Source organism: Mchenga conophoros, linkage group LG19 (assembly GCF_057382185.1).
Source record: "Mchenga conophoros isolate Kocher_MC1m ecotype Shallow Benthic linkage group LG19, M_conophoros_male_GT1.1, whole genome shotgun sequence".
Lineage (NCBI taxonomy): Eukaryota > Metazoa > Chordata > Actinopteri > Cichliformes > Cichlidae > Mchenga > Mchenga conophoros.
This window is the reverse complement of record NC_140544.1, coordinates 9497169-9521925: the sequence shown is the minus strand read 5'-3', so window position 1 is coordinate 9521925 and position 24757 is coordinate 9497169. Positions and strand designations below refer to the sequence as shown.

Genomic DNA, 24757 nt, shown 5'->3' with positions numbered 1-24757 from the left:
TGCCTGTCTGACTGTTTCCAGGCCAAAGCCACGACTGTGAGAGACGCGCTGGCCAAATGAGTGAGACACACACACACACACACAGTCTTTATTAAAGTCTGAGTAAGTTAACTTCAGATGCCTGCACTATGATTTGGGGAGGATTTTAATCAGGTAACCATGTTAACTGATACTATAGAACCAACCTGCTCTGGAGCAAATAATGTTCAAGATTAGAGATCCTCATGCGTGACATCCCTACGTACGGACCAATCAGGTCTTTGAAAAATAGCGTCACAGTTTGTGAAGATCCCTCAGAGCTCAGACAGTCTTTGTGTTTATGACGGAGCGTCGGGAAAACATTCGTGTAATGGAATAACGATCATAATCAAACAGAAGTTATATCCCACACAGACTCATTTATCTCCACCGGACAGACGATTGCACAGTTTATCTCAAAGTCTGTGCTCGTCTCTTTTGTTTCACACGCCATCACCACTTTCACTGCCACGGGACGGCGGTCAGACAATAACAGCGCACTTACAACAGTATGTACATGTATGTAATAATGTCTGTGTGTGTGTGTGTGTGTGCAGGAGAAGCAGTCAGGAGAGAAACTGAGCGAGGCAAAAGTCGTTAAACTATACGGTCAGATTCCTCCGATAGAGAAGATGGACTCGTCGCTGTCCACGCTGATGAACTGCGAGTGAGTCCTGCAGACGGACGGCGTCTCATCGACTCTCACAGACATCATTTGGGAGCCTAAGAGGGACTCAGACTCAGGAGTTTATAACACAACAGTCCATTAGAGCTGAAATAAAGCTTGCATGCACACGTCTGATTAAACATGTCAGGTGCACTTTTCTCACAGCCGATTGGTCAATTAAAGTGTTCGTGGCGTTTTCAGGCCCGTGTTGCCCGGCTCAGATTCTTAGCCCAGGTTCAGATGCTTCTGCAGGCACGACTCCGAGCAGCTCGACTCAAACGCTGAAACCTGAAGGAGACGCGTAACTACGACTCCCAGGGTGCATTTCACTCGATGAGTCTTTTTAATGGGTTTCAGTTTGAAGACGGTCCCTGAACACTCATCACGAAACACAGAAGCTCGCCGTCAGTGGCTCCACTCACCAATATACATTTAATCTCTGTTTCAAATGAATCAGTTCATTCGCCTCCGATCAGGCCTAAGTTGACAGGTTGCGTTGACGGATGAAGCGGCAGTGTGTGGAGTGTAAATGTTGAGTGAGCTTTATAGATCTGCCCACTCATATTAGACAGAACAGCCTTTAATGTCATTGTACATACACAACAGAGTCAGAGCTTCAGTTATTTACAGAACAGTGTGAGGGCCACATGGGAGCAGGAGCGTCAGTGTCTTTGACCTGTTGCTTCTTCCTCCACAGGCAACTGTCTCTGTCCACGAACTGCAAAGAGAAAATAACCAACCTCAACGGCCTGAGTGAGTGACACACACACACAGTCAGTGTGTAATGTGATGTTGTGTCCTTCCAGAGAACCTGAAGATCTTGTCTTTAGGGAGGAACAACATCAGACTGCTCACCGAGCTGGTAAGCCACGAATACGGAGGCTGAGAAGGTGGCCGGTGTGTGTCTGTAAAGCTGTGTGTGTGTGTGTGTGTGTGTGTGTGTGTAGGAGGCCGTAGGTGACACGCTGGAACAGCTGTGGGTCTCATAACCAGTTGGAGAAGCTGAATGGAATCCAGTGGCTGAAGAGCCTGAGAGTCCTGTACATGTCCAACAACCTGGTGAAAGACTGGAGTAAGTTCAAAAAGAACCGAGGCTTCAGGAATACTCACTCAAACCAATTTGTTTTTAAGTTTCTCCTTGTTGCTGATTGGTGGGATCTGGATGTGATGCGTGCAGGTGAGTTCATGAGGCTGGCGGAGCTGCCGCCTGTGGTTCGTCGCACCGCTGTTCGTCTTATAACGGACTTTCTCTTTTGTAACAGCAGCTCGGGACTGTGCTGCAGACGCTGGAGAATGCCTCGGCTTCTAACAGCTGTTTGCAGCTGGTCCAATGTTACAGCTTTAAGTGACTCAGAGTTCGTGTTCATACGTTGTGACGGTTCCTTTATGATTTTCAGTGATTCTGATCATTTAAATAAATACTTTTGATTTTTTTTAAGAATAATCACTGCTGGAAGGTTTCTCACAGTTGGCTTTAAGATCAGATGATTCAAATATATTGGACGTCTGTGACACGAGGAGCAGAAACGCTGCAGGAAACTACAACAGAGTGCATTCTGGGTAAACTTTCAGGTTTCAGCTGTGCGACTCCTTCAGGTTAGAGGAAGACTGACCAATCAGAAACGAGCTTTACTGTTTCTACTGGACTCTATCGGAGAGTTCTATCAGAGGGGGCCATGTTTGATGTTTCTGTCACAGGGCACTGTTATCAATAAAGTTTAGATAGAAACGAACACGAAAAAATAATAATGAACTTACGCCCCACCCACCGCCTCAGGATCTATCTTCTGATTGGTTACGACGAACATCAATCTGCGGCTTATTCCCTTCCTTGGTAACGGCCTCGGACCCGGAAGTAAACACGTTAGCCGCGAAATGCCAACAGACTGACGGCAGAGAGAACATCTGTCCAGCTGCTGCGATGAAGAGGAGCGCAGACGTGCACGTGAAGCAGGTGAAGCACGTGATCGCGGCTCTGTGCAGGCTGCTGGCGGCCGCGGGGCTGGACTCCGTGCCCCCCCCGGACTCCTTCCGACGGGCCAAGTTTGGAGACGCGGTCCAGGTGAGTCAGGAGCACGTCACCGGCCGCTTTATTAGGTACACCTGGTCAACCGCTCGTTTACATAAGTATCCAATTAGCCAATCACAGGACTGCACGTGATGGAGACGAGCTGCTGAAGCTCCAAGAGAAGAAGAAGAAAAGAGATTTAAGAGCTGGGTTTCTGAAATGTCAGAGGGGGGTGGACAGACGAGGAGAAGAGCATCTTTCCCCTCCAGTCAGTAAGAGCTGGTGCTGTGAACGTGGAGCGTGAACCAGCACCAGCTCGCTTCATTCACTCATCCACAGCTTGGCTGCAGTGACATCTGCAGGTGACATAGAGGCAGCAAAGGGCTCGATAATCACGCTGAGTTCGGGTTTGTGCGGATGATGCTGGAAGGTGTGCTCAGGGAAGCAGGTGCTGGGATGGTGGGGTGTGACGGGGTCACCACTGTTTTCAATACAATAGAACGGATTTTATTGTAACTATACACACATACAATGAGATTAAAAACAAATAAATAAGGGTTTGTATTTATTGTTATTGTTGTTGCTATTGCACAGCACTGATGGTAATTTGCATAGTCTGTGTACAGAGGGGAGTCGGGGGCTGGCGAGGTCAAACTGTATGGTCAGTGTGAGTTCAGGCTGGTTCAAAATTCAGCCTTCAAGAGATCTGGAGCTGCTAAATGTGTTCCTGAGGACTGACTGCAGTCTTTAGTTTTCCACTGGTGCTTGAACTCAGCGTACACGTCATGTGACGATCCAGGTGATCTTCACTTCAGTGAAAAGAAAGCCACAAATATTAAATGTGTGTAAAGCTTGGACATTTGAACACATCCACACATGTAGTAGTTTCAGGTGTGTGTGTGTGTGTGTGTGTGTGTGTGTGTGTCACATCGTGCACACTTCCTCCTCTTCCTGATTGGACTAACTCAGCGTCTCGCTGGATTTTCAGGAAGATCCGTTTTGGCAGCTGCTCGCCGACATCCTTCAGACCACCAGCGTCGTTTCCTGTGACAGCTCTGAGCCGACAGCAGGTCAGCACTTCTTCATCTCGCCCTAACTTTGCTCGTGCACACTGTAAGTGACGTTTGATTGGTGCTTTTCCTCAGAGCGCAGGAAGCTCGTGGCCGCCGGCTTGTGGCAGAGCGGCTTTCACGCTGACTGGATGTATGAGGGAGAAGGAGGAGGCGCAGCCTTCAGCCGGGAACTCCTCCTGGCGCTCGGCTGGCTGCTCGCCACCGGAGCGCTGGAGAGCGTGGTGATGAAGAGAGTGCAAAAGCTGGACAGGATGCTGCTCACGTGCACACCTGTGAGTACCACGGCAGCGTGCAGGTGAGCCTCCCCCATGTGTGCTTACCTGTGTTCTCCCTCTCTGTCAGGTGCTGCCACACCTTCCTGCTGACCTCCATGTAGACTCCGCCTCCCTGAGGAGACTCCAGTGGCTCATTGGCTGCCTGAGACATCAGAGACGGATGCTGCTGTCGATGCTACGAGAGCAAACCCGAGCTCTGCACGCTGTGAGGAAACCTCACCCTTTCATTCACGTGACATTAGAATAATCAGAAACAGCAGTTCCACTTTCAAACAAACTGAGTCAGACACATTTAGCTCAATGACGTGAAACACAATGTTCTATATTATATTATGAACACAACAAGCTCGAAACAGCTTCCCAATTTAGAAATACATCCCAGCACTGACGCTCCCAGTCAGAGCCGTGCTAACCTCCAGCTCACAGGGCTGCTGCGAGCCTGGACCATAAATCCACATTACTGTTTCCACTCATGCCAGGATTTCCACTTTTGTCACGGATATTCTCCACTTCATGTTCACTAAACCAAATTAAACCAACTGTGTGTTCAGGTTCTTTCTGCGAGCGTCACCCCGACGCCGTCCTCTGAGCAGAGCTCGGCTGCACTCGAGGAGGTACGTCTGAGTGTTTCACAAACTCTGTATATGAAAGATGGAGGCAGCTTCCAGCAGTGAGGTCTGTGAGGAAGTGAGCAGATCTCTGAGCTCAGACTAGCTTATGGTCTGTGCGTATTTGGAGATGACGTTGCCTTTAGCGTTACAAGGGAGCAGGAGGAGGGAGGGTTTAGGGCGGGGCTACCAGCTGCTGATTGAACAGTACTGATAAGTTTATAACAGGAGGAGCTGACAGGCGTGTCCTTCTGCTGCAGGACTGCGTTTCTCTGCAGCAGCTGTGCAGCCTCCTGGAGGCGTACCTGAAGTGGAAGCAGGTGGAGGATGTCTTCTGGACTTGGATGGTGCGTTTGTGGTTCTCACACCATGAAAATATGATGAATTTAAAAAAGTAATCAGCTTCACAGCAGAGTGGCTGAAACAGCAATGTTAGAGGAAGTGATGCTGTGTGTGTGTGTGACTGTAGGACAGCGTTGTGGACCTGAAAGATCCCATCACCGGGAGGCCCAAACATCTAACCAATGAGAACCCCAGAGTGTGTTATCATGGAAACAGCAGGCTGGAGAAGCTGGAGGCGGTGCTGCTGGGACTGCCTGCAGCTCAGGTGAGCAGCACGCAGAGGTCAGCCAACACAGGTCCTTACTTTTGTCCTAAATGGGACAGATTTCTCCTCATTAGAAAGCGTTCAGTCAGATGTAGGCACTGAAAACGTCTCGGTTAGGTGGAAATTTGCCCCTTTGTCACAGTGGATCTGTCCCACCCCACATTGACTGCGTCAGTTTCAGAGTGATGCTGATGCATGGAAAACCTGCAGACCGAACCGTGATGTTCCATAGATGTTTAAACTCAAATCGATGCTGTGCGGGCTTCGAGCATTTCCCATGATTCTTTGTTGTTCTGTGCTTTACTCAGATTGCAGGCAGTCGCCTTGACGACATCCAACATAACGGAGCCTAACTCCATTTCAATTTTTAGTTTGAGTTTTATTTATGAAGCACCAAAGCACAGCTGAAGGGTACGGACTCAGTATGCAGCGGCCCAACAATCACACGACCCGCTGTGAGCAGCAGTGGGGAGGAAGAATTCCTTTTTAACAGGAAGTAGCATGAACTAGTTTTTCTCTATCAGTCTTGCAAGAAAGAAGTCTTACATATGTGTTTAATATGTGCGTTGAATGACATGTCCTGGTCAACAATGACTCCAAGGTTCCTCACAGCGTTACTGGAGGCCAAGGTAATGCCATCCAGAGGAAGAATCTGCTTAGATACTATATTTCTAAGATTTTCAGGGCCGAGTACAATAACCTCAGTTTTATCTGAATTAAGAAGCAGAAAGTTAGCGGCCATCCAGGTCTTTATGTCTTTAAGACATTCCTGCAGTTTAACTCATTGGTGTGTGTTATCTGGCTTCATGGACAGATAGAGCTGGGTGTCATCTGCAGTGAAAATATGTGCAGTGTTTTCTAATCAGGCTACTTACATGGACGTTTATGGTGTTTATACTGATATTTGTGCTCCTGCAGGGAGGACAGAGGAGACAAGGAGGAGATGGTAAGGACAGAGAAGGAGGAGAGAGGTTTGGCGTCTCCTTGTCCCTCCCTCCTGTTCTCTCCTCCTTCCCATCCATGCCCTCCCTCTCACAAGTCTGCCGAGTGAGGCCTCAGCTGGAGGAGCCGAGGAGGCGCCCGGCCAGAGGCCCCGGTGGGCAGGCGGAGCCTCCAAACGAGCTCCCGGCGTCCGAGGCCGTGGCGCTGCTTCTTCATGCAGAGGCCGTGCTGATGAAGAGGAGGGACGAGCAGAGGCTGACCAACAGGACGAAGCTGCAGGAGACGATCGGCAGGCTGGAAGAGCTGGTGCTGATTCCACCGTGAGCGTCCAGTTTAAACTGGTGGAGCAGAAGCTGTGAGGACGTTATCGTCTCTGCAGAGACTGAAACAGCTGCTGCATACGAGTCACTCAGAGCATTTAATAACTGATAAACACACACCGTCATAACTGGATATTTTGGTCCGATACATGAAATGTTGTGAAGTCAAACATCATTTGCATATTTATTCATTCATCAAATTAAACACAAAGTTGTTTTCAGCAGAGCCAAAAGAGTCACTTTAAATTTAAACATTTTAGAAATTAAACAGATTCCAGCTTCTGATGTTTTCTGTCGTCGGGTAAATTTCTGGGACTTGTCGTCGGGTAAATTTCTGGCGACCGTGGAGACACGTCACGAATTCACCACCAGCAGTTTCTGCATGTACGAATTGAGCCACTTCTGCCTCTCCATGGAGGTGAGCAGCTTGCTCTTCTCCCTGAAAGCCGCGTCGTCGGCCACCACCAGGTTCCTCTTCGCCATCCCGGCTCCCGGAGACGACCATTCTGCAGGCCACGCCCCCTCCACACTACAGACAGAAAACAACACAGTGCACCACTGTTTAAATGGGAGAGTCAATTTTTCCCCGTTTAAGTTTGACTGTTTGTTAATTTCATAATAATAACAACAATAATAATAATAAACCAGTCTTTATTTTTCTATCCAATCAGACTGCTTTGTACAGATAGAAGAGTCTCCCCCTGCTGGACGCTAGAAAGAATGCAGGTTTAATGTTTTTCATCATTGTCCTTCTTTCATATACAGTCTATGATGTTTCATTATGAATTTATCAGTTTTGCCCAGCTGTACCTTGTCTCCGCCCCCTCTGGAGCAAATAGCCACCCCTCCCTCATCAGTCCTGCTTTGCTGTTGGCTGCTGCTCTAAGGCCGGGCGCTGACATCATTTGGATGCTCCAATCACGGAGAGAGATGGAAGGGTAGAGGACGTCCCAGTCGACTCGTTTGTGTTCCTCCGAATCTTCCAAACTTCTGCGATTGGACGAGATCACAGTGACATCACAACGTCATGTAAACATCATTCACACGGCACCCTCAGGCCTCCGTAGGAGGTGAAATCCTCTTTCCAATGTCCGGCAGAGTGTCTGGCTCATTCATTGGTTCGGAGCGTACCCACCTGAGAGGAAGGCGAGGCTGAGGGAAGCCAGACGTCAGCAAGATCATACCCAGAATGCAAAGCAGCGGGACGCACGTGCGGGGAAAAACAGGAAGCTGAGACATCCTAAAAACAAACAGAAGAAGAATTTTCAGTTTCATGAAGCTCGTTGTGATTTCACGTTGCAGCGCCTCCTCCGGAGAATGATGGTCACTGATGTAATTCCTAAACATTTTTATTCTGCATTGAGGACCAAAGTCTGGCTTCAGGTGTGCGCGTCACGTGTTTCAATCTGAGGCTGACAGAGCGGCTGTAAACCACGGCGCCCTGACCCCGAGGTCACCGCTCGCCTCTGGCTCGTTATTTCTCAGGCGACCGTGAAACAGCGAGTTTGAGCCCTAACGAGGAGCTTTTGGTGCCTGGAAGTTAATCGGGCTGAGCTGACCTTTAACCCCGGAGACACCTGTTTGGCATGGCTGTCGTCTCTCTGCAGCGGGCTGACATGGGCACGTTCTTAACATTGATTTTTTTTTTCATGATGGTGATGAAGGAGGCGGCGCCGTCACGTTATACTCAAACTGGGCTCATGTAATCCATTACTCTTTTCACAGGAAGTCGAGTGATGTCACCACTGTGGTGTTTTTTAAATGTAGCTTATTTGACTTATTCGCCTGTGCAGGCGGACACGGACGCTTTTTATACTCCAATCAAGTTAGTTCAGCAATCATGAAGACGTATTCTGATTGGAGCCGATGTGTGCCGTCACGCCTCCGCCAGTTTCACCCTGATCTGATGCCGGACTGAATTTGGCGCACTGTGAGGGACTAACCTGATCTCAAATTCAAATTTTATTTGTCACGTACACAGTCATACACAGTACGATATGCAGTGAAATGCTTGGACAACTGCTCGTGACCTAAAGAAAACAAAAAAGGAAAAGGCTATGAATAAGATAGGAAATAAATATGAAAAATTAAAAAGGGTAAATTTTACTAGGAAGGAATAAAATATAAATTAAGGTTAAAAATGAAATAACTGTACAACACAAATTAGAATGAAGGGTAAATTTAACTGGGAAAGAATAAGATAAAATATATAAATTAAAGTTGAAAATTAAATAACTGTACAACAAAATACACAATATAGAACTATATAAGAATGTATGAAGAAATATAAATAAATATATACACAATAACAGCAGCTGTACAAGTATTAACTGGAAATGAAGAATGTAGTGACCAGTGTTGTGCAATCCACATTATGTCTTATTTCAGTGCCAGTTTGGCACTTCTTACCTGCTGCTCAGGTGTCGCTGTGTCTCCTCGGAGCTGCTCGCGTCACTCGGGGAGAGAAACCAACCAGAAACTGAGCAGAGCTCCAGGCGACTCTGTCCCAGCCGCTCAGATTTCTGCTTCCTGTCAACACAATAAAGTTTGAATAGAAAGAATAGATCCTCACTCGTGCTTCTTGGTTGACGCTTCGCCCTGTGCAGATGAATGGTGGTCTTTCATACTTATATACAGCTTACTGTGGAGGGTCTGAGCCCCCCCCCACACACACGCGCACACACACACACACACACTGAAGCATGTACACCCCTCACCAGATCAATCCAGCTGTGGTTCAGTGCCGAGGACGCCGTTAGCTTGTTAGTGTCCCGTTTCAAAGACTGTTAGTCACGGTGCTGCTGCAGAGGGCCAGCGTCCTCATTACAGAGCGTGCGTGTGTGTGTGCATACGTGCAGGACTGTTCATTCGTGCCAAACAGAGAAGCTTTATAGGACGTGAGAAATGTTCTCTCTGGAATAACAAGAAAATAAATCATCATGAAAAACAGAAAACGCGTTCATAAATAGAGACACACACACCTGTCTGAGCTTCCTCCACACTGACAGGTTAACGAGGCGTCCTTATCCACGGTGAAGGCCACTAACACAAACTGTGGGCGATGTGAGCACAGACGTTTCCTGCGTGGCGCTGAAGCACCTCAGATCGTCAAACGTGTCCCAGGGATGATTCCTGCAGGACGTCCCAGAGTTACTGAGGACCACAGCGTCCACGTGCTGCTAGAGGACGGTGGCATCAAAGGTGTTTCAGGTCATTTTACCACAGAGGACCTGCTCCGCCCACCTTCAGTCCCACCTGTCTCCTTTCCCGATCAGCTCGCTGTTGCTGAAACTTCCCGCCCTCCAGTGTGCGGCTGGTGTTTCAACAAACCTTCATATTAATAGAATCTATATTTTATATCAGCGGCCCCCAACCCCCGGGTCACCGTCTGTGAGAGTTGAGGCTCGGGTGTGAAATGTATGTTTTTCAGGGTTTTATCGGTTTTTTAACGTTAACTCTGTTTCTCTGGGTCTGTTCCCGTGTGTTATGAATAATACTGGTTTTATTTGGTTGTATTCATCCGTGAACCTTTAAAGGCCGGTCTGTGAAAATATTGTCGGACATAAACCGGTCTGTGGCGCAAAAAAGGTTTGTGAGCGCCGATTTATATTATTGATCAAACTTAGGCAGAAAATTAAATGAGTCATGATGAGGGTTCCTGATGTGCTCACACTGAGCTTACCTGAGTTATGTGTTTGTGTCTGTGTGTGTTTGGTGGGTCATGAAGCACAAAGATAAAGGTGAAAACAGATTCTGACAGGAAGCTCGTCTCCTTTTAAGGAGCTCGTTATGGGCGCTGCTGGAAATAATGACCACAGACAGGAAGCAGGTGTCTAACACCCTCACAGGATAACGAGCAGCAGACGCCGAGCGTGAGCCTCCTCGCCGTGCCTGTGCTCATCAGAAATCCCCGTCGCCGGATTCTGCTGGAAATGATATTTAGGCACTGATCAGACTGGAGAGATGTAGGTGAATCAGGGCGTAGGTGAGTCCTGTTGACTCCATCGTGGACCAAACGCTGAGTGCCTCCTCTCAAAGCTGTCACATGTCACAGACTCTCTCCACCGTCCTGCACGTTTGAACTCTAATTCACTCACTGATAGCAGTGGTTACCATAATTCTGCACGCACACATTTTTATTTGAAGTCATTTATTCTTTAATTCTCTTATTTAGAAAATGGGGAAACTTGAGCTGTGAGAGCTGCAGCTCCTGTCTGTGGATCCTGTGCTGATTCATGTGACGCTGAATCTTCCCAGATATCAGCGGCTGCGAGGTTGTTGTACCGTCAGCATTTCTGCTGCTTCATCAGTGTTGGAGTTGTTTGGATGGAGCCTTCGGTCACTGACAGGTCGCCCCCTGGTGTCAGCAGTGCGCCTACAGGACTGGAAAGTGCAACAAAAACTTCAAAATAAGAGTTGTGTTACCAAAGCGGTAAAACTCTGAGGATCTTGTGACCCAGCGAGAAACATTACAGGACACAGCATTGGTAACAGGCGCTTTATTAACAGCAGGGACAGCGTGAGATGACTTTTGGAGTGTGGTTGGGTTTTGTTTGAGGACGAGACGTCAGAGTCTACCCGACCACAGAGGGATCGAGCGGGCCTCAGACAGTCACCCCTAACTCAGCCAATCACAATATCTCATTTTTACTAAATACTATTCCAGGTCTTAGAGAAAATGATTCGCATCGTTTCCAAAAACTTGACTTTCCCTTTCGGTTAAATTCGTTGCAGAGAGTAGCATCGTGTATCCAAAGGCCATAAACAGTACAAACATGATCATATATGTGCATGCTAGCATTACATGTGAGTCCTGCCGCAGTGGGCGGGGTTCCAGACCCCTGCCCGCTGTGAGCTCAGTTTGTCTTTGTTTTCTTGTGTTTTGTCGAGCTGCTTGTGTTTCGCCATGGCTGAACTTCCTGTTGTCCTGCGTGCTCTCGTCCACGTCAGGCTTCAAATGACACCTGAGGTGGAAACGCTTCATTTTTGCTTCCCTCCTCTCAGCATCTCCGCTGCTGCTGATGGGGGAGGAGCTACAAGCTGATCAGGCTCTCCTCCTTCACCCTGGGCTCCTCGGTGTCAGCGGGCGCCATGTCTGCAGGGATGAAGCATTCTGCAGGTGCAGCCGGCGGCGGGTCAAGGGGACAGGTGCGGCGGGGCGGGGCGTCGGTGGGTTGATCGGCGGGGTGATAGACGAAGCAGTAGGCTCCTGGCTGGCAGCCACTCTTCACGCTGAGGGCGAGCTCTGTTTGGGCCACGGGGTGATGGATGCCATCGATGTACACGCTGAGGGTGTAGGAGTCTGCAGAGGAGAAACACGAGTCACTTCCTGCTCAGACAGGAACCAACATGTCCAAACTGGTCGCAGCATGGCAGTAAAAACCAAACCAGAGAGGAACACATGGTGTCCTCCAACGCCTCACAAAGCAAGAAACAGCCAGCAGATTATTGCAAGAAAGCCAACGCAAAGTCGGCGAGGGAGCTGGAATACACGGGTCAGCAGACAGAACACAAGAGAGGTGGAGTGCAGGCAGGGTGGAGCGGGTGGAGGGGGTGGAGATGAGCGTGACACAAGGACAGCAGCAGGAGGGAAAGAAGGTTTAAAGGTGGAGACGGTGGAGCTGAAGGTGTTCACTGAGAGTGAGCAACAGGGGCCGCTCAGTCAGAGGGTCTGAGCATGTGCAGATGAGGGAGGGTGGAGGATGAAGATGGAACAGAGGAAGACCTCAGAGTAGGTTCATGGATGCAGAAGAAGGACATGCAGAGGAGGATGCTGGGATAGGAGGAGATGGATCAGGACCGGACGTCTGGAGCCTGGTTTGATTTTCTTACTCTTCTCTTGATTGATAATATTTTATTTCAAAAAGATGAACCTCCAGGTGATGCTGGAGTACATCGAGCAGGTCGGACGATGCCTCTGATTTTTATCTTAGAACTATCGTTAACCAAAACGACACAATAAGAAGAGACGATCTCAAAAACAAGGCTGCAGCCACCTGCCAGGAAAAAACTGATTGTTCAGAGGTTGCTTTGAATATTTTCACTTTTCCAACTGGAAGTAGTCGCAGTGACCTGGGGTCACCCGGAGGTTACGCATGTAGCTCCCTCTGAGTAACCCCCTGTCAATCACACGGTGACTGCACAGGTTGCCTCGTGGGTGCAAGCCTGTCTCCACTTAACTGCAGCCACCGTGACGCAGATAGGTGACCCCAGGTGGGCAGGGATAGCTCAGTAGGTAGAGTGGTGGCCCCATGATTGGAAGGTCGGGGGTTCGACTCCACTGAACGGCTACCCTGAGGTACCCCTGCTCCCCGGGCGCTGCACTGGTGGCTGCCTACTGCTTCACTGGGTGAATGGGTTAAATGCAGAGGAACTATTTCCCTATGGGGACTAACACGCACACTTTTACTTTTTTTAGGTGAGAGCTGGCAGTGCACCAACAGGAAAACCCAGAGAGCCAATCTGCTGTGTGTGAAGAGCTTCATCTGAGCAGATGTGTGCTGATGTTCACTGATTCTGACTGCCAGAGGAAGAAAGCTGCTTTGCGTTGTCCCCGCCGTGACGGCCGACGTGGGGTTACCTTGTTCGAAGCGTGCGGCGCACTGCTCAGAGAGCTGCTGGATGGTGGTCATGGGGAGGATGCCCAGAGTTTTGGGGTTGGCTCCGATCTCGGGGCAGCATATCGTCAGGAAGTCCTGCAGAGAAGCAGAGAGGTCTGAGCGCTCACTCGCCTGCATACGGTTTTTTGTAATGTACAGAGATTTGTTTCTGGATTCAGTTTTGGTTTTATCATTGCGTGTGTCCCTGAGTCTTCTGTTACTTTGAGTTTCCTATTTTACTTTGACTTTTAGTTTGACTTCCTGCCATGTGGTTATCTTCACCTGTGCTTTGTCTCAAATACGTCCGTTAACTAAATGAGTTTCAGGTTATTTTAAACTCTGAGTGTATTTTAGCTTCAGCATCGGATTTTCTGGTTTAAGTTTAGATTTTTTAACAGTTTGAAAACATTTTAATTTCATTTTTTAATAATAAAATTAATATTTTTTTAATTATTGTAACGTGGAGGATGTCTGCCAGAAACACAGTTTAGAAGTTCAGAGCAGATATTACAGTCCACACAAACCACAAACAGATTCACTAAAACCTCCAAACTGACCAAGACTAGAGCTACAGAACTCACGGAGTACCTCAGGGTTCCCTGCTGGGTCCCTTTCCTTTGTCTAACAGCCGTGTTTTTACCAGGCAGCGGTCGACTGTCTGAGAGATTCTGCCACAGTTGGAGATTCTTACAGTCTCGCATGCAGCTGCAACGTCTTTGCTTTGAGCGGAGAACATCTGTCTTCTTACGTAGTTTCTAAATCCTAAATTTAGTTACTTTACAAATGATTTCACCGAGATGCCGTTTGAGGTGACGTTGAATCTTATAACCTTGTTTAAGACCTTCCAGTAATAATTCTCACACTTAGACTTTTACTGTGCACACATGTGGCTCCTCCTCCTTGAATCGCTACCTTATCGTGGTGGAGGGGTTTGTGTGTCACAGGGATCCCAGGGGCTATGTTGTCTGGGGGCTTTTGCCCCCTGGTAGGGTCTCCCATGGCAAATTGGCCCTGGGTGAGGGACCAGACAAAGAGCGATTCATAAGACCCTTATGAAAAGGACACCGAGGGAACAGTTTACCCTGCCCGGGATAGGGTTACCGGGGCCTCGCCCTGGAGCCAGGCCCGGGGAGGGTGCCCGAGGGCGAGCGTCTGGTGGCCGGGCCTTAGTCCATGGGGCCCGGCCGGGCACAGCCCGAAGAGGAGACATGGGCCCATCCTCCCGCAGGCCCACCACCCGCAGGAGGCGCCATAGGGGTCGGGTGCATTGTGTGCTGGGTGGCGGCCAGGAGCGGAGGCCCTGGCGGACTGACCCCCGGCTGCCAAGACTGGCAATAGGGACATGGAATGTCACCTCTCTGGTGGGGAAGGAGCCTGAGTTAGTGCGTGAGGTTGAGAGGTACCGGCTAGATATAGTCGGGCTCACCTCTACACATGGCTTGGGCTCTGGAACCAGTCTCCTGGAGAGGGGCTGGACTCTGTCTCAGTCTGGAGTTGCCCTTGGTGAGAGGCGGCGGGCTGGGGTGGGTATCCTAATATCCCCTCGGCTTGCTGCCGGTACGTTGGGGTTTTTCCCGGTGGACGAGAGGGTTTGTTCCCTGCGCCTTAGGGTCGGGGAACAGGTCCTGACTGTCATCTGCGCTTATGCGCCGAGTGGCAGTTCAGAGTACCCAGCCTTCTTAGAGTCCCTGGGGGGGGGGGGAGACTCTGTTGTCCTGCTGGGAGACTTCAATGCTCACGTGGGTAACGACAGCGAGACCTGGAGGGGCGTGATTGGGAGGAACGGCCTCCCTGATCTGAACCCGAGCGGTGCTCTGTTATTGGACTTCTGTGCTAATCACAGTTTGGCCATAACGAACACCCTGTTCGAACATAAGAGTGTCCATAAGTGCACGTGGCACCAGGACGCTCTAGGCCGTAGGTCGATGATCGATTTTGTAATCGTATCAGCAGACCTGCGACAATATGTTCTGGACACTCGGGTAAAGAGAGGGGCTGAGCTGTCAACTGATCACCACCTGGTGGTGAGTTGGATCAGGTGGCGGGGGAAGACGCTGGACAGACCTGGTGCACCTAAACGCGTAGTGAGGGTGTGCTGGGAACGTCTAGCAGAGGCCCCAGTCCGCGAGATCTTCAACGCACACCTCCGGCAGAGCTTCAACAGCATTCCGAGGGAGACTGGGGACATTGAGTCCGAATGGACCATGTTCAGCGTCTCCATTGCCGAAGCTGCTGCATTGAGCTGCGGCCGCAAGGTGGTTGGTGCCTGCCGTGGTGGTAATCCCCGAACCAAATGGTGGATACCAGAGGTGAAGGGAGCCACTAGGCTGAAGAAGGAGTCCTATCGGGCTTGGTTAGCCTGTGGGACTCCGGAGGCAGCCGACAGGTATCGACAGGCCAAGCGGGCAGTGGCTGAAGCAAAAACTCGGGTGTGGGAGGAGTTCGGAGAGGCCATGGAAAAAGACTTTCGGACTGCCTCGAAGAGATTCTGGCAAACCGTCAGACGTCTCAGGAGGGGAAAGCGGTGCTCTACCTGCACTGTGTATAGTGCTGGCGGAGCGCTGCTGACGTCGACTGAGAAAATTGTCAGGCGGTGGAAGGAATACTTCGAGGACCTCCTTAATCCCACTGACACGTCTTCCGAGGAGGAAGCAGAGTCTGGGGATGAGGGGAATGACCCGCCAATTTCCGGGGGCGAGGTCACTGAGGCAGTTAAACAACTCCTTGGTGGCAGAGCCCCTGGTGTTGATGAGGTCCGCCCCGAGTTCCTGAAGGCTCTGGACGTTGTAGGGCTGTCCTGGTTGACACGCCTCTGCAATGTTGCGTGGAGATCAGGGGCAGTACCTGTGGACTGGCAGACCGGGGTGGTGGTCCCCATCTTTAAGAAAGGGGACCGGAGGGTGTGTTCCAACTACAGGGGGATCACACTCCTCAGCCTCCCTGGGAAAGTCTATGCCAGGGTGCTGGAACGGAGAGTTCGTCTGTTAGTCGAACCTCGGATACAGGAGGAACAATGCGGTTTCCGTCCTGGTCGCGGAACACTGGACCAGCTCTTTATCCTCTCCAGGATACTTGAGGGTGCATGGGAGTTTGCCCAACCAGTCTACATGTTTTTTGTGGACTTGGAGAAGGCATTCGACCGTGTCCCTCGGGGTGTCCTGTGGGAGGTGTTGCGGGAATATGGGGTGTCTGGCCCATTGCTACGGGCCATTCGATCCCTATACAACCGTTGCAAGAGCTTGGTTCGCATTGCCGGCAATAAGTCGGACTCGTTCCCGGTGGGTGATGGGCTCCGCCAGGGCTGCCCTTTGTCACCGGTTCTGTTCATAATTTTTATGGACAGGATTTCTAGGCGCAGCCAAGTGGCGGAGGGCTTTCGCTTTGGTGGCCTCAGAATCTCATCTCTGATTTTTGTGGATGATGTGGTTCTGTTGGCTTCATCGGGTGAGGGCCTCCAGCTCGCACTGGAACGGTTCGCAGCCGAGTGTGAAGCAGCGGGAATGAGGATCAGCACCTCCAAATCTGAGGCCATGGTTCTCAGCCGGAAAAGGGTGGAGTGCCCACTCCGGGTCGGGGATGAGTTCCTGCCCCAAGTGGAGGAGTTCAAGTATCTCGGGGTCTTGTTCGCGAGTGATGGGAGAAGGGAGCCGGAGATCGACAGACGGATTGGGGCTGCAGCTGCAGTAATGCGGACGCTGCACCGGTCCGTCGTGGTGAAGAGGGAGCTGACTGTAAAAGCAAAGCTCTCAATTTACCGGTCGGTCTACGTCCCTACCCTCACCTACGGCCACGAGCTGTGGGTAGTGACCGAAAGAACGAGATCGCGGATACAAGCGGCAGAAATGAGCTTCCTCCGAAGGGTGGCTGGCCTCTCCCTTAGAGATAGGGTGAGAAGTTCGGCCATCCGGGAGGGGCTCAGAGTAGAGCAGCTGCTGCTCCACATCGAAAGGAGCCAGCTGAGGTGGTTCGGGCATCTGACAAGGATGCCCCCTGGGCGCCTCCTGGGTGAGGTGTTCCAGGCATGTCCCACCGGGAGGAGGCCCCGGGGCAGACCCAGGACACGCTGGAGAGATTATATCTCTCGGCTGGCCTGGGAACGCCTTGGTATTCCCCCGGATAAGCTGGAGGAGGTGGATGGGGAGAGGGAGGTCTGGGCCTCTTTGCTTAGGCTGCTGCCCCCGCGACCCGGCCCCGGACAAAGCGGATGAGGATGGATGGATGGATGGACACATGTGGCTCCTCCCACCGTCCACAGACATGCAGTCAGCAGGTCTGAATGTGATTGGCTTGCCTTGGTGGGTACCAGAGGAAGGGGGTGCCTACTGGGGTCAGCGGGGGAGCTGGCCCTAGGGAGGGGCATCCTCCCCTCCCTCCTTTTCCTCCCCATCCCCGGCTACCTCCCTCTTCCCGCTCCACCACACTCACCCACACAGGTAGGGCCTTGGGGTGCGGGTGTCTCACCAGGGTGCAGGGGAGACATTCCCCCCCCCTCTGTCCCCTTCTGGCCACCTGTGCCTCAATTTTATCTCACAACTTAGACATCCACATTACTTACACTCTCATAACACACACATATATACAGTGGGGCAAAAAAGTATTTAGTCAGCCACCGATTGTGCAAGTTCCCCCACTTAAAATGATGACAGAGGTCAGTAATTTGCACCAGAGGTACACTTCAACTGTGAGAGACAGAATGTGAAAAAAAAATCCATGAATTCACATGGTAGGATTTGTAAAGAATTTATTCGTAAATTAGGGTGGAAAATAAGTATTTGGTCACCTCAAACAAGGAAAATCTCTGGCTCTCACAGACCTGTAACGTCTTCTGTAGGAAGCTTTTCTGTCCCCCACTCGTTACCTGTATGAATGGCACCTGTTTGAACTCATCATCTGTATAAAAGACACCTGTCCACAGCCTCAAACAGTCAGACTCCAAACTCCGCCATGGCCAAGACCAAAGAGCTTTCGAAGGACACCAGGAAAAGTATTGTAGACCTGCACCAGACTGGGAAGAGTGAATCTACAATAGGCAAGCAGCTTGGTGTGAAAAACTCAACTGTGGGAGCAATCATCAGAAAATGGAAGACATACAAGACCACTGATAATCTCCCTCGATCTGGGGCTCCACGCAAGATCTCATCCCGTGGGGTCAAAATGATCATGAGAACGGTGAGCAAAGATCCCAGAACCACACGGGGGGACCTGGTGAATGACCTGCAGAGAGCTGGGACCAAAGTAACAAAGGTCACCATCAGTAACACACTACAACGGCAGGGAATCAAATCCCGCAGTGCCAGACGTGTTCCGCTGCTGAAGCCAGTGCATGTCCAGGCCCGTCTGAAGTTTGCCAGAGAGCACATGGATGATACAGCAGAGGATTGGGAGAATGTCATGTGGTCAGATGAAACCAAAGTAGAACTTTTTGGTATAAACTCAACTCGTCGTGTTTGGAGGAAGAAGAATACTGAGTTGCATCCCAAGAACACCATACCTACTGTGAAGCATGGGGGTGGAAACATCATGCTATGGGGCTGTTTTTCTGCCAAGGGGACAGGACGACTGATCCGTGTTAACGACAGAATGAATGGGGCCATGTATCGTGAGATTTTGAGCCAAAACTCCTTCCATCAGTGAGAACTTTGAAGATGAAACGAGGCTGGGTCTTCCAACATGACAATGATCCAAAACACACCGCCCAGGCAACAAAGGAGTGGCTCCGTAAGAAGCATTTGAAAGTCCTGGAGTGGCCTAGCCAGTCTCCAGACCTCAACCCCATAGAAAATCTGTGGCGGGAGTTGAAAGTCCGTGTTGCTCGGCGACAGCCCAAAACATCACTGCTCTCGAGAAGATCTGCATGGAGGAATGGGCCAAAATACCAGCTACTGTGTGTGCAAACCTGGTAAAGACCTATAGTAAACGTTTGACCTCTGTTATTGCCAACAAAGGTTATGTTACAAAGTATTGAGTTGTATTTTTGTTATTGACCAAATACTTATTTTCCACCCTGATTTACGAATAAATTCTTTACAAATCCTACCATGTGAAGTCATGGATTTTTTTTTCACATTCTGTCTCTCACAGTTGAAGTGTACCTCTGGTGCAAATTAATGACCTCTGTCATCATTTTAGGTGGGGGAACTTGCACAATCGGTGGCTGACTAAATACTTTTTTGCCCCACTGTATAGGGCCTTGATGGCAGCTGAGAATGTCCCAGTTCTTGCATGGCCAGCATACTCACCGGACATGTCACCCATTGAGCATGTTCGGGATGTGCTTGACCGGTGTATACGACAGCGTGTACCAGTTCCCACGAATATCCAACAACCTCGCACAGCCATTGAAGTGGAGTGGACCAACATTCCACAGGCCACAATTGACAATCTGATAGACTCCATGCGACGATGTGTTGCACTGCATGAGGAAAATGGTAGTCACACCAGATACTGACTGGTTCTGGGTCCCCAGACCCCCAATAGCGCAAAAAACTGCACATTCCAGGGTGGCCTTTTGTTGTGGGCAGTCTGAGGTACACCTGTGCACTACTCATGATGTCAGATCAGCATCCTGATGTGGCACACCTGTGAGGTGGGATGGATTATCTCAATATAGCAGATGTGCCCACTACCACACATTTGGACTGATTTGTGACCACTGTTTGGGAGGGATGGTTATATTGTGTATCTGGAATGAATTTTAGGTCTCTACGTCCATCCCATGGGGAATGGGAGCAGTAACAAATATATTTTTGTTGAGTGTATGTTGCTTTGGTTTTTTTGCTTGTTTTCTATTCTTTCTCTCTCAACGGGTGATCCAGGAGATTTTATTTTATTTTATTATTATTTTTTTCCCTTTCTCACTGTCCCTCTCCCCTTCTGTTTTTCATTTCCTTCCTCTTTCTTTCTCCTTTTCCTATCTGTCACTCATGTCTGTCCCGTCTGTAACAACTGAAAATAAAATAAAATAAATAATAAAAACAAAGGTCGATCAAGTGGACCAATATGGCAATGCCACGATGATCCATTTGGCAAAATAAATCCATTGGGTATCCTTGTTGGTCCTCAGACAACAATTCTGACGGCTAAAGAACCAAATGGGACAGGCCAAAAAAAAAAAAGAATGTGATTGGCCGTCTGTCTCAGTGTGTTGGCTCAGTGATAGGCTGTCACGTGCTGTGTTTTATTTGAGTATTCTGATTACACAAACACAGTCGTATTTGCTTGATTAGAGTTCTTATAGATTTTTCACTTTTGTTTTCATTCTATTTACTTTTACTTTGTTTAAGACTTTAGTTTTTTTCGTTTTAGATGATTTCAATGAATATTGTATTTGTGAGGCAAGATTTAAGATATCAGTGCAAATATTACAATATGAACTTTTAGAAAGCAGAGTCAAGTTCATAAACGTCTCATCAGGCAGGAAACTTTACTTATTCAACAACAACAAAACGAAGGATAAGCCTCTATCATTTTATTTTATTTCAGTTTTTTAAAACTGAAATTTTCAGTTTGTGTAATTGTATTTTTTTTTAAAACAAATATTACTCTGTGTGTGTGTGTATACCCGTATTGATCCCTGAGACGTGCGCTCCTGGTTGAATGTGCGCCGTCTCTCCCAGCGGTGGATCGAGTCCTGGACCTCTCTGCTGAGCTGGCGCGTCGCTGACCTCTGCTGGTCAAATGTCTTAATGTGCTCCAGCGCCCCGTAGGTGGTGGTCAGGTAATAGGAACCTGCACACACACACTCAGTGATTTCAGTGACATGATCAGCACACAGATGAGTGTGTGTGAGTATTTTCGGCGTGGGTTGGCACCTTCTCCCAGCGTTAGCGACGGGTCCATCAGCTCCATCATGTACTCTACATCCAGCTGCAGGGCGCACAGGTTGGACCGGGCCAGGACGTACATCATCACAGGCAGGAAATCATCAGCGCCATGGGACCGCCCTGCAGGGACAAAGGGAAATCTAAACCTGCACTTTATTCTTACAGTCAGCAGGGGGCTACTCTGCTCTCCACAGCTGGTTCGCACTGATGCGCCTCAGTCGCATGTTTGTTACTCCACGCCTCGCTCACCAGGCTCAGTTTTGAAACAGAGCGATTGAGGCTCGATAACCGCAGGGTACATAACTATACGCTGACCTCCAGATATTTATTAATCTGCACTTTTTCCTGTACATGTAGTTTAATAATGTGGGGGCGGGGCTTAAAGCACAGCTGGCGATGCTGACCTGGACAGCTGATAGACATGGAGTCGTAGATGATCTTGCAGGCCTTCAACAGCTGCTCGATCTTCTTCTGAGGAGAATACTCCTGATGGAGGTTGTTTAGTTTGATGCTGATCTTCTCCATAGACGAGGCCTCAGGGACAGCCGTGGTAATTCCTAACGCCGTGGTGGTGCTGCCGAGGACTACAGACTGACACACAAGAACACAAACACCATCAGCATCGCAGAGGACGCTCCTGCTGCTGCGCAGGGACTGCAGCAGGCCTGCAGGTGCATGCATGAAGGATAAAAACAGGTGAAAAACTTTAAAAATTCAAAGAAAAGAGTGACGGTCGAGGTTTCATTTCATGGAGGCAGCTCGCTGCACCACCTGGTTCTGGGCCAGCTGTTTGAGGCCGCCGTTGCCCGTGTGCAGCTTCTCCAGCCTCTGATAGATGGACTCCTTCAAGGGCTTCAGGACACTCTTACACAGAGCAGCTTCCACAATGCTCTCTGCAGGCACAAGATCAGAGTTAAAGTAGAACGGCTGACGTCACCGTTTATTTCTTCGTAACCACAGAAACGATGACGTTGTGCGATGTTCGAGGAAATGACTGAGCTCAAACTTCCCCGTGTGACCTCCACATAATGCAGTCTAAAAATAAAAAGCTGTGAGTTACCGAGTTTGTCCTGCATGTACTGGTGCTGTGGCTCCAGCATGGCCTGCAGCTCCGTGCTCTGCAGCAGGTAGCTCTTCAGCTGAGTCATCATCTGTCGGATCTCCTGCAGCATCTCAGTGGAGGACGAGTGGCTCGACATCGTCTCCAGGGTGAAGGCGCGGTGCTCTTTCACCTAAACACACAGACTGGTCACATGACGTGGCATCCAGGCGGCGTGTGGCTGAGCTGAGGGTTTGGGTGGAAGGCTTCCGCCTCTGCGCACTCACCAAGTTGCCAAAGTAGCTGAAAGGGTCCCTGGCGAGTTCCACAATGCGCTGCGTGAGGCGGCGCTCGTGACTGATGAGCCCGGTGAGGACGGTTGACAAACGGTAGCGGGCTTTGTCCAACATCACAGTGGTGGAGGTTCGTCTGACGGCTGCTTTGGGGCTGCGACTCTCTGCCAGGCGGCTGGAAAGAAAGCAAAGCCTTTAGTTTGAGCTCACCGTATCTGTGCGACACCTGACGCTTGCATGAACAAACTTTCTGCACTTTACTGCGATTTCCTTTTGACCAGCATGATGGTGCAGCAGACTACGAGCTCCAGTCCTTACTGAGACATCCTGCACAGAGGAGTGGTGTTTATAGGTTTCCACACTGACCTCAGAAGCTTTGATGATGTCAGCTTTACAGAGAGGTGTGCAGCCTGAGAACCTGAGACCATGAGTCTGTCGGGGGGATCGGAAGTGTTTCAGAACGTGTTAAAAATGTCGCGTAAAGTCTGCTGTGGTCTGAAAGGAGCTGCACAAAATCTGAAACCACAGGATGACCAGCTGAGGAAGCCTCATCTCTCCACTCTATCACAACATTCTTGTAAATCTGTAGCTGCTGCAGCTGCATTTAAAGTGGATGTTTGTTGCTAATCTCGTTCTTCAGCCTGTTCAGAAGTATCTGCAGGTTTTTGTGCTTCGCTGATCAGATGTGGTGTGCAGCAGGGGTCTGCGCTGGGACCCTCTGCTTCCTGATGTTAGCTGTAAACATGCAGTCACCCGCCGTGCAGTCAGCAGAGGCTGCGCTGTGTGCAAAACCCAGATAGTAAATGACTGCAGTTTCATTTTGGCCTATTGAAGCTTGACTGCATGATGATAATAGTTGACCTTGGTGTTATCAGCCGAGTCCATGGACCCGGCTGGCCTAGCCTCTGGGTGTCTGGCTGTGCTGATATCAGCCACAGCCTGGTTACTGTCCGGTTTAAGACCCACTCTACATGGCAGTGGAATAAATCACAGCAGCATGTGGTTCTCATCCTGTTTGGACTTTGAACTTTAAGCTTAAACCAAACCAGCGCAATAAAAGCAAAGTTTTATTTTGACAGAGAACAGATTTATGATCCAAAACTTCCAGAACCATAAACTTGCAACATCTGGCACAGCCACCTGTCTGACCTCCTGATCTCCATGACCTGTGCATGTGCACAGGTGGATGTAGGCGGGGTCTGAGAAAGAGGCGGTAAATGATGGCCCAGAGGAACAGTTAGTGGTTAAACTCAAAATGCACGACAGAGTGAAACTGATTTGTTTTTAACGTTTGCTGTCTGCGGGGAAAATGCTTTCGTTTTTGTTGCAGTTCCATCAGTGACCAGTAGGAGGCATGCAGCCAGGCCCAGGTGATGGGCTCAGGCGTACCTGTGGTTTTGCTCCAGTTCCTGGTTCAGCTCTATGTCTTCTTCTGTGCTGCTGGTGGAGCTGGAGTCGGGCTGGGTTGCCAGAATAGCGCCCCCCTGTGGCGAGTACAGCGACACATCCGGCCGCCGTGCTGGGGATGGAAGGGGCACTTTGATTGGAGCGCTCTGATTGGCTCCTACGTGCTGGGACGCAGGTGAGTCGGGTGAGGTGGGTTTCCTCCTCGGTGGAGGTACTGGGCGGGACGGTTTCTTTCCCGGCGGGGGGCACGGTGGGCTGGCTCTCACTTTGTCCTCCTTCTCCTCCTCCTTGCCTTGTCCTTCTCCCTCCTTCTCCTCCTCCTCCGCCGCCGCTTGGTGCTGGTCCTTGCTGTCCTGCTCAAACAGCAGACCTGATTTACTTCTCCTTTTCTCCCCCTGCTCTCCTCCCTCCTCTCTGTCGGCTTTCTTTGCAGCATTTTGTCCCTTCTCTCTCTCTGTCCCTTCTCCAGCCTCTCGCTCAGAGCTTTTTCTGGAGGGAGAGGTGCGACAGAGAGGAGCAGGAGGCAGAGGGGGAGCAGCTCGGCCCTGCGGGGGGACGGGAGGCCTCGACGGGTGAGGTGATGTCAACGCTGACTTCCTCTCTTCTCTCTCCACTACTCCTCCCCTTCCTTCCTCTTTTCTCTCAGCTTCAGGAGTTGCAGAAGACAGCGGCTCAGGCGAGGGGGGAGGAGGGGAGAAGAGGAGGCCCATCCCGGCCCCTGAGCCCAGACTGGGGGGGCGGGGTGGGGGGCGCTTATATTTAAGCTCAAAACTTGTTATGGTTTGACCTTTGACCTGCGTGCTAGGCTTCTGTGAGGCTTCTCCGTTGTGCAGGGAGGAGGTGATGCTCTGATTGGTGCTGATGTTGTGTTTGGATGTGGAGGAGGAGGGGCTCAGGTCTTTGCTCGTGTCTCTGGGCCGCTCCTCCACAGGAACAGAGTTCACGTACAGATACATGTGGGTCTGATCCAACATCAGGTCCTGATTCTCAGCTCGCCGGTTCAGGTCAGACGTCCAGAAATCTGCAACGCGAAGAAGAGTTACTCCCATTTACATGATTTCATCACCATCATTATCAT

At 50.0% G+C, this 24757-nt stretch overlaps 3 protein-coding genes across 4 annotated transcripts in view; 1 reads left to right on the top strand and 2 right to left on the bottom strand.

Annotated features, from left to right (window-relative positions):
• Window positions 1-1631: 1631 nt before the first annotated feature.
• Window positions 1632-8646, top strand: tedc1 (tubulin epsilon and delta complex 1). The gene is made up of 9 exons (XM_085256414.1): window positions 1632-1757; window positions 2463-2747; window positions 3682-3763; window positions 3839-4038; window positions 4109-4246; window positions 4593-4655; window positions 4910-4996; window positions 5119-5256; window positions 6175-8646. Exons 2-9 carry the CDS (start codon window positions 2607-2609, stop codon window positions 6520-6522), a joined length of 1197 nt encoding a protein of 398 aa, XP_085112540.1. The 5' UTR covers window positions 1632-1757; window positions 2463-2606; the 3' UTR covers window positions 6523-8646.
• pth2 (parathyroid hormone 2) lies at window positions 6782-9233 on the bottom strand. 2 transcript variants are annotated; one of them, XM_085256419.1, is made up of 4 exons: window positions 8928-9233; window positions 7654-7758; window positions 7329-7508; window positions 6782-7047 (listed from the first exon to the last, which is right to left on the bottom strand). In XM_085256419.1, the coding sequence occupies exons 2-4, from the start codon at window positions 7755-7757 to the stop codon at window positions 6873-6875; spliced, it is 459 nt and encodes a 152-aa protein (XP_085112545.1). In that variant the 5' UTR covers window position 7758; window positions 8928-9233; the 3' UTR covers window positions 6782-6872. The 2 variants fall into 2 exon arrangements, with proteins under 2 accessions (XP_085112545.1, XP_085112544.1); XM_085256418.1 differs by lacking the exon at window positions 8928-9233 and having other exon boundaries at window positions 7654-7997.
• A 1769-nt stretch (window positions 9234-11002) lies between these two features.
• The window catches only part of rin3 (Ras and Rab interactor 3), a 30523-nt gene continuing 16768 nt past the window's right edge, over window positions 11003-24757 (bottom strand). The window contains exons 6-14 of the mRNA XM_085257366.1: window positions 23662-24700; window positions 22267-22447; window positions 22001-22172; window positions 21712-21833; window positions 21345-21531; window positions 20929-21060; window positions 20679-20845; window positions 13099-13213; window positions 11003-11820 (exon numbers count right to left, since the gene is read on the bottom strand). Coding sequence (XP_085113492.1) covers window positions 11552-11820; window positions 13099-13213; window positions 20679-20845; window positions 20929-21060; window positions 21345-21531; window positions 21712-21833; window positions 22001-22172; window positions 22267-22447; window positions 23662-24700 — 2384 coding nt within the window. The 3' untranslated portion in view covers window positions 11003-11551. The remainder of the gene's footprint in view (window positions 11821-13098; window positions 13214-20678; window positions 20846-20928; window positions 21061-21344; window positions 21532-21711; window positions 21834-22000; window positions 22173-22266; window positions 22448-23661; window positions 24701-24757) is intronic.